Raw genomic sequence first — 16996 nt, forward strand, 5'->3', positions numbered from 1 at the left:
GAAGAGGACGGGGCCAGTCTCTTCTCTGCGGTGCCCAGCAACAGGACAAGAGGCAACGGGCACAAACTGAAGGAAGTTCTGTCTGAACATGAGAAAAACTTCTTCACTGTGAGGGTGACAGAGCACTGGGACAGCTTGCCCAGAGAGACTGTGGAGTCTCCTTCCCTGGAGATATTCAAAACCTGCCTGGATGTGATCCTGGGAAATACACTCTAGAGGACCCTGCCTGAGCAGGGAGGTTGGACTAGATGATCTCCAGAGGTCCCTTCCAACCTCAACCATTTTGTGATTACTATCTGCATTTCAAAATGAGATCACCCTTTACCACAGTACAATCCAACATTATGAAAAAAAGCTCATAACAAGATAGAGTAATGCAGCATTACAAATTTATTTAGTTTCTTTGAAGTCATTTTCAGCACTGAAAATTTTATACATATAAAACAACTTCAATGCATTAAAACCAAGTACGGATTTATTTATATTTTTTTTAAAAAATGAAGTGCTGTGCTTATCATTTTTATTCTTTTTTTTATAAGATATAATCCATATCTCATGAACCCATTTCTTTAGGTATAAAGTTGATAAAAAATAAGTGATGCACCACCACAATTTTTTTTTTAAACATGTGAAATACATCTCTTTGGGAAATAAGATTTTTTTTTTTTAATTGTATCATGAAAGATACAGACCTGAAAAAGGATAAACAATCATACACAAGGCATAAACATTACACAGAGTAATTCAGACATTTTATAAAGAGGTCTGGAAAAGTACCTAAAATAGTAACATTTATTTAGTATAAAATTTCAATAATAAAATATTGCTCGTAATAAATAAGAAAACATGAGTTTCTTTAATACTGCTCTCCCCTTTAAAGCTCTCTTGGATGTAATATGGTCAGATCTGATCAAAACTGAAATTTGTATTTTTCCTCTGCATGAACTTTGCACGTTTACAGGCCTCAGGTCATTCTTTGTTAGAAACAACTTACAATCAACAAAACACAAAATTCATTTCAAGGCCCACGCATAGTTATGGGCAAAAAAATTCTAGTGTGAAGAAACCTTATACAGTAGATTTTAATACGTAAGTATTTCTCTTTTTTTTTTGTTTGTTAAAACTGAAGTGAAATAAGACTCCTCATGAATTAAGAATGCAAAGAGAAAGCTGCCCAAGTCTCCTCGAAAGCTTCCATATACCTGTGCAGCTCTACTTCATGATTAACAAAGCTGGTAGGGAAAGTTAACACTGGAGATTCAACTTGATGTATCCTCTTTATATGGGTACATTTGATTTCATTCCTGCACGCCCCATTTGTAGACATGGCAGTTTGGAGTAGTTCTTCAGTAGCTGCTCAATAGCAATGTGACGGACATTGAGTTGTGAGGCCAAAGAGTCCTTTTCTTGGACTTGCTGCGTCAGCTCCTCAAACACATCTGCAAGAATATTATTAGGTGAATCCACTTGGACACTATACCTTTACAGAGTTAAGAAGAAGTGCTGAATTTTACTATTAAAAAACATACATGTATTTAAGCAGGCTCATGCACCAAAAAAAAATTGTTTCCACATGTACGTACACCCTAAATTGAATTAAATCACCAGCTAATAGCTTTAGGTGAGTTAAGGATGAGGTTGTAACTTGAAATAAAGTTGAATTCAGTCAAAAAAGCAAACTAAATAAATAACGTATTCTCTAAGTGTAAATTTGCATCACACAAGAAGGTTACATAAGACAAGACAATTGCAAGTGTGTTTGTTAGGTGGGAATAAGATGTATATATGGAGATTTCAGTTCTAAATTTAATTGACAGTAAAGCCATCCTGGTATTTTTAAATATGATTTTCTTTATTACAAAGCAGCACAAACCCAAAACAAAGAGTACTTAAAAATTCTCACCCTGAATTTGCTTGAGCAGTTTCTCATTAAGTTGTTTTAATTCTCCAGGAGTCATCATATTCACTGTAACAATAAAAATCTGTTAGTGCTACTACCAAAGCAATATAAGCACTGCTAAGCAAACTGCCATTTTCTCAAATTGTTTTGTTTGCATCCTAATGATGAATAGGTGTGTGGAACTAATTACAGGCAATGTTATTTGTGCAAAGTTTGAAAATTCTTTTGTGTTGATTTTAAGTGCTCCAAAAACAACTGTCTACTCCAAAGAAAAGTCCCTTGCTCAATGTGAAAAAGATGTAAATACAAGCACTCAAAATAGGGAAAAAAAAGAATCAGAATTGCTGTATAAATTGCCTGTCATCTTTAAACACTTCCTTTTCTTTCCTTCCCTTCCGGGGAGGGAGTGTGTGTGTATCTTGGTTTGATATAACCAAACACCAGCTTATTAAGAAAAAATGGGATTACTTCTCATTTTCTTCTGCTGCTTTCCCAGGGAGAACTAGAAGACCCTCTGCATCATCTGAAAGCCCTCCTATATTTCAGCTTATAGGCACATTGCTCATCCTCAGAGAAAATGCATGTTGAACATCAAAGGAGGAAATTTTTAAAGTATTCTATGCAGCTCTGCAACCAACAGTAGCAAGTACAGAAGGCTAGGTATTGGCCTGCTTCCTAGAAATCCCTCAAAAAGGAGACAGGAGTACAGGTTGGCAGCCTGTTGAGATGCCAGGGATAGCACAGAAAAAAAATGACAACCCTGATCATCCCAGGAAGATATAGGGCACTGAAACAAACTTTAAGACCTTGCAAGTTTTTTTTTTTTTTTTTTTTTTTAAACTATACTGCAGCTTAGCACAGCTCTCTTGCTCCACTCCTGAGAAAAACCTACGCTGAAGTCACACAGCTTTTGTTCAGCTGTTTCTAAATGCAAAAGGTTTCTATACTGTTAAGTTCCCAAGAGGTAGAATTTTATTTACGCAAAAGACTATTATCCTAAGCCTTCTCTCCCAACCCTTCTCACATCTTGCAATCATGGGATATTAACTTTCTGCTGCTACTGCCAAACTAAAGAAGCTGGTAATACCTGAGATGGCCTACTTGTTACTCAGGACATGAGGTCACTTAACAGTGCAACAAATCCACCTTTCTCCTCCAACAGCCAGTTACAGTGGTGCTCCTTCCCTCAGCTACCAACAGAAGACTCCTTTCTTACATCTGGCCATCCTTAAGTTAATACTTCCTAAACTCAAAGAAAACCCTAACTGGATTCAATATGGTAATCAACAGTTCAAAAAAAAAATCAAGGACTCGTCCCCTCTTTCTATAGTCACTAGTAGGAAGTTACTGCCTGTTTCCTCATTGTTTTCAACAGTGTTGCAAAAACAGCAGCAGGTTCACACATTTCCTCCTCCCTATGTGTAAACTGGGCCCAGGGGTGTGCCGAGACATTTAATTCTGGACAGGGGAGGAAGGGGGAAGGAAGAGAAGACTGAACTTAAATGATATAAAGGTTACTCAGTCCACAGCTGAGGAAACTGATAAAGAAATACTGACCAAAGTCTTTACAGTTACATTAGTAACAAGTTTTTAATAGAGTGCTAACAGTCAGTGCACCTACTGCAACGAGAGAAGGTACCTAATTTTGGCAGAGAAAGTTTAACTATAATTATTAGCATTTTGTAGAAAAATTAACACTGAAAGTCTCCAAATGACTGCCTTATAATTCAGAACAGCTAAGATTAAACAAATACTTATAATTCAAAGCAAAAATGCCTTACAAGTGCATTGTGCAGTCATAACAGCTAGGAAGAAAATCTGTTCACATGCTCAAAACTGCTTTATATTCCCTGTCCCAAAAATCAGAGAGATAAATTCCAAGTGACTAACTTCAGTTAGATAACCCCATAAACCAGGTCAAGCTTTCATAATTCCTCTGTTAACTGCTGTCCTGATTTATTTAATCCCAATTTATGACTCCAGAGGACAGGTGGTCAAACAGCACCACATATCTGTTTTTATTTATGGCTTTAAGACTCTACTATGGCTTTAAGAATCTACTATCGACGTAATGTGAAGCATCACACAACAGTTAAACATAAATAAAACCCATTTATAAAGAATGAAAAATGGCCAAACAGTGCAAATACAGGTTTTGTTAGCTTATGAAATAAACAGGAGTCTCAGGAAACTGATTCCAACTTTTTACAGTATCACTGTATGTGTCGATTCCAGATTTTATTATTACCTTCTTTTCCATTACTCCATTTTCCAGTATGTATTTTGCTAGATTGTCATTCTTCACTTCTTTCTCAGGTTTTCTAAAATTCAAAAGGCCTCCTCAGTTACTTCCCTCTTCATCAAAAGGAAGAGCTAATGAATCTGAATTTAGAACCAAGGACTGTTCCAAAAGCAGCATAGCAACTGCATAGATCTCTAGGAACTTATACTTAGCCTACATAAGATGTGTTGATCCTAAAGATACTATAATATTCTAGAAGTAATTTTCTAAAACTTTCTTCTCGTGACCTTCTTCTGGAAGAATGGGAAGAGGTATTTTTCACTGCCTTCAGTATCACCATAAGTATCAAAAGAATTGCCTATGCTACAGCTTTTGAGATGGCATGGTAGCATAAGGGCCTTCATATTTTCTTATGCTCAAACAGAAGAAAAAAACCTAAGGAAATGCACGAGGAAAGTCTACTACTGTTACGGATGCTTTAATCTTGTATGTTGTGTCCCAAGTTTGCTTTGCTGCCTTACCTCTAACTCCTTCTATTGCTCAAGGCAGCTCTTCCTCCAAGATACAATTCAAGAGACCACACATGTTCAGCAAGATGGTTACTGTTTTGCCATTGCCATGACTGACGTATTAAAAACTGACTGCAGCCAACTGTACTAGTAACTTCTTTGCACAAGTTAGACACATGCTATGTCACATTAGGATAATAACTAACAGGAAGGTTAGAAAAAGTTATTTGCTTAGCTGCATAGCTTTTTTCTTCATAGATTTTACAGCAACTCTGAACTGCTAACAATTGTGTTCCAAGCTGTGAATCAGTATATGTGGGGACATTAACTGGTCAAGAGACACTTCAGAGGATACCCCTTATTACATATCTATTTACAGGCAATACTTACATTCTTCCCTGTTGTAATGTGGATGTCTTCTGGGAGCACTGCTACGTGAATCACTTTCAGCTTTTTCAGTTTTCTGGGGCTGGTTGTGTTTAGACCACAAAACACTGTTGCAACAGAAAGTAGCACCTGTTTCTTGTAACATATCAAGACTGAAATCAGTGGATTCTCTTTGTTCCAAAAGATTTTGTGAACAGTTTGAGATGCTTCCAGAATTTCCATCTATCCATTTTGCAGAGTATGTAGGTACTGGGGAGTCAAATTGTGGTAGTAATTTTCTATCAGTCTGATGTCTGAAGTTAAAAAGCTGGTGTTGGGATGTTTTTGAGCCCTCAGGATCAGAGTCTAAATCCTTATTTTGTGCATACTGTATGATCCAGTTAATTTTTTTGCTCAAGATATTTTTTACTTCTGCATATGTACTTTTAGACAGCTTTGACCGTGGACAGTCCTGATTTGCTATTAAGTGGAATTTTTCAAAGCAGTCTCTGTGCCCTCTTAGTGATCTTGTATGTAGAAGATTTGACTTTGGTACTCCTGTAGAGACACAATAAAAAAAAAAAGTTCATTTACTGAATATTCAAATAACCTTTCAAAAATCTTTGCTCACAAGCAACCAAGAAAATGATACTTAACTGAATCCTTCATACTAACAGCTTAATCACCAAAGTAAACCAGGAAACCTGAGATTAAAGTTTCTTGAAATTCCATTTAGAGTTTTGAGCCCTTAGCATACAAAAATATTTTGTACACACTAATCTCTAGTGTAGGACAAAAATTACCTGCAAGTGCATCTTGGATGATAATAAAGATGAAGCAAGTTGCCAACTGTGTGCATAATAAATCAGACCTATACCCAAGTACATAATCTGTAAAGTAAATAATTCCGACTATATGACAATGTACCAGTTCTCCATGTTCCAGTCTTCTATGGATAATGTTATGAGCCATCTGCTCAACAGATACTGCAGTGTGTGGGTTTATGTCATCCAAGTGGTCAACATAATTTAGACTTCACTCATAGTTTATTATTTCACATTAGTACAAGCCTGCAGCTTAGAGAACTGAATTCTAATACTATCAACACTTGCCAACGTTAAACTGTCCTGAAATTAAATTTCATGCAAGATGGATTCTTATTCTCCTCTTTGCCGTTCTCCTTCAAAGACTATTCATGTAACTACAGCAGGTCAGTTACTCAAAAGTCAAAGTAATTGAGTGATTGACATATTAAAAAGGAATACAATCTGTGTAGATCTGCAGTTGGTAAGTTAACACAGATGGTATTAAAAATTAGTATTTCTGCAAGTTAATAGAATCTCAGTGCAAAATTACTTCCTGCAACCTCAGTGGGTATTTATTTTTTCTTCAGATTCACCTACACACTGGATTCAACATCCAAGTCCAGAATACTGAACAGCTCAACATTTTCCTTGACACGTTTTTAAACATTGTTTGGGAGATTCCCCCATATTAATGCAAAATGATTCTGTTAAGCAAGCCCCTGATTGCCAACAGTGACACAGGGCTTATGTAAGCCACTGGAAAAAATTTTTAATTCTGAAGTCAGAATATTTAAATCAACATGTGATAAGGTAATTTAATCTCTTAAAGAAGGCAGCATGAACTAAGCTGCAGTTATTTTATCTTTTAGTACATCAAAAAGTATATACAAGTGATTCAGATAAACATAAAGTACACCTAATACAATCTGATGATTGACACTAATGAGCAATTAACAGAAAGGTACACAATACCACAATTCTCAGTTACATCCGATTTATGTTCTTAATTTATTTTAGTAAACTTTAAACATATATTTTTCTCTGGTTAATCACTGAGGGGAAAAAAGATTCAAGTGATCTAAATTCTGCAAAATCCAAAACTATTCTCAAAACTAAGTAAAATTGTTAACGTGAACTACTGACAATAAATCCAAGGATTTCCTTCTGAGCACCTCAGCTGCTCCTAGCTGATTTTCCAAGTTCAAGAGTCAAGATACTGAGATTAGCCCTTACAAATTTCTGATTCTCCAGTCTGAGTAGCAATGAAACACAAGAGTGTTAGTGTTCTGTACCAGTTTATAAAGCGTACCCAAAACTTGCAAGGAAGAATGACAAGGAGTAGAAAATGAACAAGGACAGTAGTGGAATTTTTCTCTTGGAAGCAGGAAAGAAAGATAAGGTCATGAAAACAGACACTCTTTCTGCCAAGGAACTAAGTATTAAAACAAACAAACAAAAAATCCTATCCAGAGCTTTTAAGGAAGAAGTTGCTATGCAAAGTACAAGGACACACATTGTCTTCATGGGTGTAAACTCAAGATTCTCACCTAGCACTTCTAAAGTTTCGTTTCACCTCTTCAGCACCTAAACATCTACTAACTTGTAAGCTCTAGATGAACTACTGCCTAATTTCAAAGGCTACTTCAAAAAGAGAAAAGCAGAAACATAGTCACGTTTCTACTAAAATCAAAGAAAGGCAAGTCATTTGTTTTCATGGCTGCTCAGTATAATTCAAATACAGCAAATTTGCTTAACTGAAGAAATATGACAAAAACCACTAAATCTTTAAGTCATCCAGGAACAGCAAACTGTTGATCAAAGTTAAGGCATATATTCACAGTATTTCAAAGCCTCCATAAATGAAGATGGATTTGTTAAATGATATTTGCTTTACCCAACTGGTTCCTCAAGACGGTATGTTGCTGATGTTTACAGCTTTTTTTTTTTTTTTTAAATTTGAACCTCATCAGATCGACTGAGAGGTGTCTTATGCAGCTTTCTGTACAATAGGTGTCAGAACAAACCCCTAATAATCTGTGGGTAAGAAGAATGAGCAAAGCCAACATCTTATGATGACAGGACAGAAGTAATTCTGTCTAAAGGAAAGACCTGAAGATTTGGTGAAAAAGAGGGGAGGACAACAACAGAAAGCACAGTTGGTAAAATTAGAGACAAATGCAGGTTTATGTTTAGACTGTTTCCTCCTAGTAAGTAATGATCTATCATCTTTTCCACTTTCAGGATATCACAGAAACAACTACTTCACTCTTTTTATTTAAAATAGAAACACAAATAATTCTGCTAGTTCAATGAAATATTGTCCAAACTGCTCTTAGAGCCATGGCCTCTTGCAGTTAGGTCTTCTGACTGGCATATTTGAAGAAAAGTGGACAGACGAGATTTCCTGGTATACACAGTATCACTTCTGGGATAATTAAAAAAGAAACTCCTGCATAATGAATGATAGAATACTGTAGAATCACTAACCAAAATTCCTTTAAGGCTTTTTGCTTAATTCCATTAGAACAACAAGTTATTTTTCCAGAAACCAACTGCACTGGAAACAAATAAAACAAAACAAGACAACAAAAAAATCCCGCACATTTATAAAGGTATTTTAAATACCTTTAGTTTTATGATTGGTTATGAAGATCTATGCAGATTAAATGGTGAATCCATGGAAAGAAAAAAAATAAATAATCATCAGATTGGTAAACACTACAATATGTTCTTTTATTAAGTAATAGAAAGGCAAAAAAGTGACAAACATAAGAATATAGTGAAAAAGATGTGTTTTTAAATAAAATGTTAAATATTTTTTAAAATTTGAGATTGCATGCCTGAAGTTATGCATATGTACTTATAGCCAAGCACAACTAACAGTAATTATGCTGGTCTCCACTTCAGGATTCCCAAATAAAATTTATGAAGCTAAATAAATGTAAGCTCTATAATCTTATATCCTGTACTGGGCTACTAAACAGGACAGAAGCTTTTAAAACTTCTCTGTAAATGGCTGGCAGTCCAATAATATCAAATTCAACTGTGGAAAAAAGCTTAAGTTTGAACATGTTGTACTACACAGAATTTTCATATATTTGTCTAAAAAGCCCTATCCTGCAAGTTTTTAATAGATCATTGAGCATACTTATTCAGAAGTTGGCCCTTCAGAAGACAAAAATGGAGAATCTCAATTCTGATTAGGGGCTGACAAGCCTAAAGGAATTCCAGGTGAAGGTTCCTGTGCGTAGAAAACTCTGTAGTAAAAATGCAAGTGGCTAAGAGACGCCGAACAGGTTCCAAGGATCATACGCTTCATACTTACTTTCTATCATAGAAGGAGAAAGAAGGTGGGGGGGGGGGAGGAAATCAGGGTGGGGGGCAGGAAAGCCTTTCATCAGGTGGGTGCGTGTGAATGGAACTTGACAGCATCTAGAAGAAGGATTGTATCTGAATTAAGACAACAGCTGTCTGGTAGATGCTATTAGCCAACAAGCCCATGCACCAGATCACTCCTCAGGCGAGGATGCTTCAGAGGATAATGCCAAACCTCAAAACAAATGATAAAAAACCCTTCACCACCCGTTCTCTGCTTCTGACCCTGGTAACCCATGAATCCTAGACGAAATAAGAATGTTATCACCTTATTCAGTAAGGCTCACTGCATGCTGAGCACTTCTGAAAACAGGGCTGCTTAAGAGACTAGTATTTAGGCAAAAAAAAAAAGATTCAAATACTTCAATGTGTAAACTATGCAAGGCAGAAACACTTCACTTTCTCTATACTACTGCATTTCTCAACATGAGTCCTAATCGACTCCTGCAATATAATTTTCTGAAGGACTCTACTGAAAACAGAATGTAGAAAAAAAGAATTGAGTTGAATTGCAGCAGAATTTTGAGGCCAATCCCCTGAGGTTAACAGGAACGTATAGCTACGTAACTGACACCCAGAATCTTTTTATAGTATCAGTTTAAAAAAAAATGCTTTAAGACAAAGGATTATTACTATAAGAAACTGAAGTGCTCATCCAAAAAATAAGTTACATTTAAATGGTATCCCAAAAAGAAGAAATACTTTCGTATAACAGGTGTAAGTCAAGAACTAAAACAAGTGATAATAACAAGTGATTCTTTAAACAGAAAATGAGTAAAGCAATACAATGTCATTTGAAATTATACATATTTCAAACTTCCATAATTTTGTTTAGCGACTGCAGAAAGATTTCAGAAACCGCATCTGACTAATAATCATGCCATAAAGTCATACACATTTCTGTAACTTTTGGTTATTCACAAGTAGAAAGGAGCAGGGAGAATCTTTACTTTAGCGTGTGTAAATGTGTGCAGTCACAATCTCATTTTCAGGTATTGGTATTTGAAAATAAGAGCCTGCATCAAATCTAGAAAGACTTCAGTTCTGTCCTTGTAACTGATACGTTTAGAACTATGTACATCTCTTCATGATAAAGATACAACACTAAGTTGAAATGGTCACCCACATTTACATAAAAAGCTGGCTAGAATAATTGTCTTATTTGGAAATAAGTATAATAATTAACAAGGATAGTTCCAGACACATGAATTGTCAAAAATAGGTTTGTATTATAATATTCCTTAATTAAAGGCACATTAAAGTCTCTTTAAAGAAGGTACAAATACTTATGGATAAGATTTAGACCTGACCGTAAGGGAAAGAAGGGAGATGCTTCCTTCTGAGTATAATGCTAGTGTCCATCATACATACAGCTTCCATAAATGCCTGAAGCACATGAGGTTACTAACAACCATGAAAGAAGAATGAACACTTTCTGTAATGCTAATTTGCATAAGTGTTGGCACCATGGGGGAAATTAAGCTGTTTAAATTTGAGTACTAGTTTTACTTAGTTATAAAGACTACCTTTATAGCCAGCAAAGAAATGTTTCTCGGGTACAATTCAATTCATCCAAACAGTTATCTCTAGAAATACCTATAATGAACACCTATGCTTTTCCCTTCAAACACGTAAGCAAAGAACCCTTGTGCAGAGCTGCAGTCTGCAGGTGTCTTCTTTAAAAGGAGTTCTGGCTTCAACTGTAGGTTCTGAAAGAGAGATGTTTAACCACTTTGTGAAGCACCTCCTGAACAACTGCTCTTTTCCACTCAAAATACTAAGATCAGCCAAGTCCAATACTGCTTTACCGAGTGTACCAAGCATCAAAAGACAATGAAATATCCCTGGCAGTTTCATCTGTTTTAAATCACTGCTGCATGTTTGTCAGATCATTCAGACTGCTCAAAGAGCGGGGGTTCATATAGCAGAATAGCAGATCCCAAGACCTCTTCAAAATAAATTAAATAAAATCAGCCCATGATGACCACGTGACTGCAAGCCATACACAAATCTAAACAGGGAGGGGTGGGGAGAATTCTAATTCTTCCGCAGCACAATTCTGCCAACTTTGAAATACAAGGTCCTTAGAGAAATGCATCTCCAATACCTCTGCCTGGCAAGATTTAAACCCAAATGCTACCTTTAACTGTATACATGCAATTTTATTAGAGATTAAAATATTATGATTTATTAGATTAGCTGGAAGGAAAAGCCCAGTGCCATTCATTAACTTCCAAAAAAAGATAGGTAGTAAAGATTAGATATCACCTTGTTTATAAATTAAAGTTCTCTACTCACCTTCATTTGAAAAAATCCCATGCATTCCATACATCAAGTAAACAAATCATCTCCCATTATATTTCTACTACCGCGTGTGTATTTTACTACATTGCAAAATCATCCTACATAAGATTGAACAAATATCCAATTGACTCCTTTTAAATATGTTTTCAGAACTCATGTTCACTGTAAGCTACTAAGAAAAGAGTTTACTACAGTATTAGACAAGCCAATACATTCTGATGAAAGCTTTACTACAGGAGCTACTTTGTTAAAGATGTCTCACATTCTTTAAGAAAACCTACTAAGCTGAACTAGTAGAGTTTGGGAGCCACGAAACAGTATTTCTGTATTTCGGATAATGCCAAGTCAGCAACAACTGTTCAAATTACATTTCTGCACATACAAATTTCCCCAATATATAGTTCAAAAATGCACTTTTAGAACTAACTGCACAGCACCACTATTACTCGGCACTTAAAAAATTAGGTTAATAATAGCATCTCCAACTATGTTTAGACTTCAATTCATAATTAGGAGGTTTACTGGAAGCTGCAGCTAGTTCCACAAGTCCATTCAAGGTTGCAGAAACGAGTCGTACCCCCGGACTCCAAATGCTATCTTAAAACTGAATTACATTCAATCAGCAAGCTCTCCCAACAGCAGAAGTTCTTGAGGGTGGCCTGGGGCCACAGAAGACAAGTTATTATCTGTTTACACTAAAGGACTATGAAAATTTAGTATTTTTGTTGCCAGAATAGTTTATTTTCTATTATTTCACTAACATCTCCAAAAATAAGGATGTGTAATATTTTGGAACAGAATAAAATTAAAACAGCAGTTTCCACTCTTTTCAGCTAAATCTTACAACCTAATATTTTTCCATAGAGCTAAGAGGGAAAAAAAGGCAAGTTTTGAGTACTTACACCTTTTAAGGACTAAACCATATTTTTAAACATGAGCATAAAGCACACAGAATGAGGATAACACACAAGACTTTGTAGAACTTAACAGGAAAAAAAAAGTTATGCGATAATACAGATTTGTTTACAGCATCTTTGTCTCAACTTGGAGATCAGGATGCATCAAATTCAATGCTGAAGTTGCCTCCAATGCTATGAGTCTACAGGAACTAAAAAAGTATATTTGAATATACTTAAATCAAGGCAGCTACTAGGGCATCTAGTCATCCCTCCTCCCTTTCATATTACAAGACCTGGGAAATATAATAGACTTAAGTACCAATTTTGGTCATTTCTTATTCAGTAGTTGCTCAACTCTAAACAGAAATGGAAATAAGCCAGCTTGCTTGCCAGCTAGCAGTCTCAAAGATAGTCATCATAGTCAGCAGCAACAGATAAGCAAGAGAGTAAATAAAAATGAAAATATTTTAAAATATATGGAGCAGGTCCTTCCAGGGGAAAAGGGGATGTTTTTTCTTGAGAAGACTATGCGTGTTTTCGGAAAAAAAAAAAATCAGTTCAAATACTCACACTTTCCCTACTTTTATGATTTTGTTTCTGTTACAAACCCTTGAATTTCAGGAAACTCACAGACTTCTAAATAATTCTGCACAAAGCAGCATAACGTAAGGGTAAGATATATACACCATCTATGACAAATAATGTAAAATTGTAACTGTCATTATTACAGACTTTGACCTTTGAAACCTCCAAAAATAAACCTGATGTTTGAACAAATGCATTCAGGTGCTTCTGAAGCTTGCGGTTTCCCTAGACATTGTTCAGTGGATCACAAGTACACAGTAATAAAGGTCACAGATGTGTGGCACAAAACATTGCCATGTAAAGATATCTAACAGCTCTAAACAGCAACAGGGGCAGCACGGCTGCTTAGTACTCGAGCCACATGCGCGCTATGTTAAACATGAACTAGATGGTTATAACCTTCTGGTACGAGAATTAGCTCAATTAGAGCACAGCCAGGTATCTCAGGCATGGCACGACATTCTTACGCGAAACAACCAGAGCTTCAAAGCAGCTAGCAGGGACACCCTAATATGAGAGAGTGGGTTTGTTTTTTTAACTCCTCCATTTCACTAATATTTTTTATCCAGGTTCTGTTATAATTGGAGATCTGTTGTTAGTATTACATATTTAGTAGCAGAGTTCAGTTAACCACACTGCCATACCTTAACGAATTTAAAAAGTTCTTGACAAAAAACACAGTTCCCTGTCTCATGCAATCTGGTTATATAGGAAATTGTTTTCTGTTTCAGTCCACAAATTACAATCACATATACTCAGATAAACAAAACAGCACACAATCTCTGATGCTCATTTGTATGTCTTGCAGGCAAACAGCTGGTATCAATTTCCACTAGCCCCACACCAACAAAATATTCTAAACTATCTAGACTTTGATAAAGAGCTGTACTGAATCAGTTTACTTTCCCAAAATATCTGTTTAATATTTCATCTTCCTGTACATATTTACAAAGTTTAAGAATCATGTTAATATTCTGATGTGCTAAAGCACCTGATAATAATCCTTCAGACATAAAAAAGTTAGCTTTGCAATAAACAACGAATCATTCATGTGTAGCTTAGTCCATTTGGTGTCCCTGAGCATGAATACAGAACTTGAAAATGAATCTGATGATTGCACCCTCAAACTGAATAAGCTGAAAGCGCAGGGGTGAGAGACAAAAAAACTATTGTTTTTACAACTCTCCCCCCACCCCATTTAGACTGAAGATAAGCAAAAGCATTACTAATCTGTCCTCCAAGAGGGTTGCTCTTTCCGTGCTCCTCAGAAAAGTTGATGCCATATAATAGGAGAAAGTTTAAACTTGCATCTTGGCTGTTTATTCTGTATGCCTCTCTTCCCTTTTCTCCTTATTTTGCTACCAAGCTTTCGGTGAACATCAGTCAACTCTATAATCCATACGCATCTCTCCTGAATAAGTTCTGTTACAGACCCAACACCTGAACTCCCAGCTCCACTCAAACCAGTGGTTTCTGTATACTAACTAAACATATCACTAACTACAATCACATTTTAGGCTAAACTAAGATTTCTTGATGAAATAAAGACAAAGTCTAGAGAGAAAAACACGGTAATTCCACTCAGTACTGAGAACTGCAAACCCATCATTTTAAAGCGATAAAGGAATTCAAGTAGGCTGCCAACTTGTTTTAGATTAGACAGCTACTCTTGAGTTTTATCAGACAATATACATGCAAAGGCATGGCTTTCAAAACAAAAATAAAGCATGCAAATTACTACTGAAGTACAAAAATACTGTTTGGATTAAATTGTATATTGTAAATTTACATATTCATGGAGAAAAAAACTTTACGGAGCTTTGACAATGAATATGGTTCTATCATCTTTGTGTAGCATCATCTTATTAAAAGCACAAAATAATGCTCTGATTATTTCTAGTTTAAGATGAAGCAATGATCTGCTTCCAATAAAAGGCCTGTACTACTCTGAGACTTTCAGTTTAAATAAGTCAATCTATAGATTGACTTCAAAACCTTGAATAAAAGAGAATATATTTTTTGATCTGAACTAACACAAGAAAATTAACAGCAGAGAGTTAAACTAATGCCAGAGAATTTCAGAAGTTCCTGAAAAGTCATGGCGTCTTTATAAAAGAATACCTTTATATCTGGATGTAACATGCAGAAAATATATTTAATGGAAATGAAATACTTAGGAAGTTGTTAAAATTATACTTTGATCAGTCAAAAGAAGTAAATAAATAAGTTTTCAAACCTGAAACTTTACAAAAAGTTCTAAGAAAAAGGTTAATGTGTATTCAGCTCCAAGTTAAGCACTCGATGAAGCAAGTCAGGTAGAATTAGCTCCAGTGAGACTGTCTTACCTTCGATGTTTAGCTCAAAGCAAACATGGCAAAACGAGAGCGTTTCTTTTTCGGTCCCCAGTTTACAGACACTGCAGACATTATCATCGTTCAAGTCAATGTTAACAAACTGCTCCTCATTCATAGTGCCCTTCGGAAGGATAACAGAAAACGAAACCGTTATTTCAAACATTGTCAATACGAAGCACCGCACACCGCCTGCCGCCAAGTTTTCAGCCAGCACGCACCTCCTAGGGCTGAAAACGGAGGCACCGACTCCCCCAGCCACAGCATCAACAACCAACACGGTGGGTTTAACAACGCGCCGCCGCAGCCGTTTAACGGCCCGCGCCGCGCGCCCCCCCCCCCCCGGCGCGCGGCCGCTCCGAGCCGACGCCACCGCCACCCTGGCCGCAGCCCCCGCGACAAGCCCGGCCGCCAGCAGGGGAGGGAAGGGGGGGGGGAGGATGACAGGCAGAGCACGTCCCAGGGAAGTTTTGTCCTCGGCCAGCGAGCGAGCGAGCGAGCGGCGCAGCCAAGCGCACGGGAAGGCAGCGGCGGCCCCGTCACACGGACCCAGCCTCTCTCGCCGCCGCCCCCGCAGCCTCTTCCCGTCCTCGTTCGCTGCCCCAGTCCCGTCCCGCTCCCCAGCCCCGTCCTCACGCTCTTCGTCCACCCTCTCCCTCCGCAAACTGGCGTCGCGACCGCACGCCGCCGCCCCCCGCGAATGGCGGGCGCCCCCGGGCCGCGGCTGCCCGCCCGGCACCCCAGACCCCTCACCGCCGCCCTGCCGCGTCCGCCCCGACGACGCGCTCCGCTATTGTTCGCCTGCGAGCGCCGCGGCGGCCAGAGCTCGGCGCCAGGCACCGCCCGCCGCTTCCGGCCGAGACCACAGCTCCTGCGGGACGGGGGGGTGGCGGCACGAACAGAGGGCGAGGCAAGGCCGCGCCTCGGCTTCTCGCCCGGCTGCGTGAGGCTCTTGGGGCTGCGAGATCCCCTTCCCCCCCTCCCCGAGAAGCAGTTGGACTCTCCCAGAGCCCGGCGGCGGTGCGTCCCACACACGCGAGGCGGGGAGCTCGGGGGGGAGCCCGGCGGCGCCGTGAGCGGCCGTTGGGGGCTGATGGCGGCCCCGCCTCCGCGGCGCAGCGGCGAGAGCTTCCCCGGCGGCGCCGGGGCCTCGCCGAGCCGCCTCCGGCAGGCGGCCTGTCGCGGCGCGGGGGGCGGCCTCGCCGACCGGCGGGCTGAGGCGGAGCGGGCTCCCAGAGTGGTTTCTGGCTGTCAGCAGCCAGCACTTTTCCAGAGAGTTTCCAGGAATGGTTTGGGAGTTAGCGCAGGCCAGGGACCGTTGGCCTGGGACAGCTGAGAGTCTGCATTCAGTCCCCTCTTGCGGAAGCTAAAAGATTTAGCAGTATGTAAGGGGCATAGGGCTGTTCGCTGCTAGTTGGTTTCAGTACCAAAGAGCAATCTCTGGAGTGGGACTGTTAATTTACTAATACAGATTTTATCAAACCGTATCAAAGCGTGCCCTACAGAGCAGGGCAGGGTGGGCTGTGGGCTGAAGCACGGGAGCACAGAGCAGTTTGGTTTCTAGTACCATTCACACATCTAGGACTGGGATTAAAACCAGAGGAAAGACAAGTAAGAAATTTTAGTGTGTTCACCGATACGCTCATGCCACATGTCTTT

The 16996-nt window shown here is 38.6% G+C and overlaps 1 protein-coding gene across 1 annotated transcript; it reads right to left on the bottom strand.

The window, feature by feature from the left end:
- Nucleotides 1-372: 372 nt before the first annotated feature.
- C1H21orf91 (chromosome 1 C21orf91 homolog) lies at nt 373-16313 on the bottom strand. Its single transcript, XM_068911227.1, has 5 exons — nt 16091-16313; nt 15332-15461; nt 5042-5575; nt 1904-1966; nt 373-1439 (listed from the first exon to the last, which is right to left on the bottom strand). The coding sequence occupies exons 2-5, from the start codon at nt 15453-15455 to the stop codon at nt 1279-1281; spliced, it is 882 nt and encodes a 293-aa protein (XP_068767328.1). The 5' UTR covers nt 15456-15461; nt 16091-16313; the 3' UTR covers nt 373-1278.
- Between the last annotated feature and the right edge of the window lie 683 nt (nt 16314-16996).

This window comes from Struthio camelus, chromosome 1 (assembly GCF_040807025.1).
Source record: "Struthio camelus isolate bStrCam1 chromosome 1, bStrCam1.hap1, whole genome shotgun sequence".
Lineage (NCBI taxonomy): Eukaryota > Metazoa > Chordata > Aves > Struthioniformes > Struthionidae > Struthio > Struthio camelus.

What these genes read in the sequence shown, in the direction of transcription:
- C1H21orf91 (XM_068911227.1), bottom strand. Translation starts at nt 15,455, where the DNA reads ATGAATGAGGAGCAGTTTGTTAACATTGACTTGAACGATGATAATGTC. An exon ending in CTTTGAGCTAAACATCGAAG is followed by an intron (nt 5,576 to 15,331) that starts GTAAGACAGTCT and finishes GTGTCTCTACAG; the next exon opens with GAGTACCAAAGTCAAATCTT. An exon ending in ACATTACAACAGGGAAGAAT is followed by an intron (nt 1,967 to 5,041) that starts GTAAGTATTGCC and finishes TTATTGTTACAG; the next exon opens with TGAATATGATGACTCCTGGA.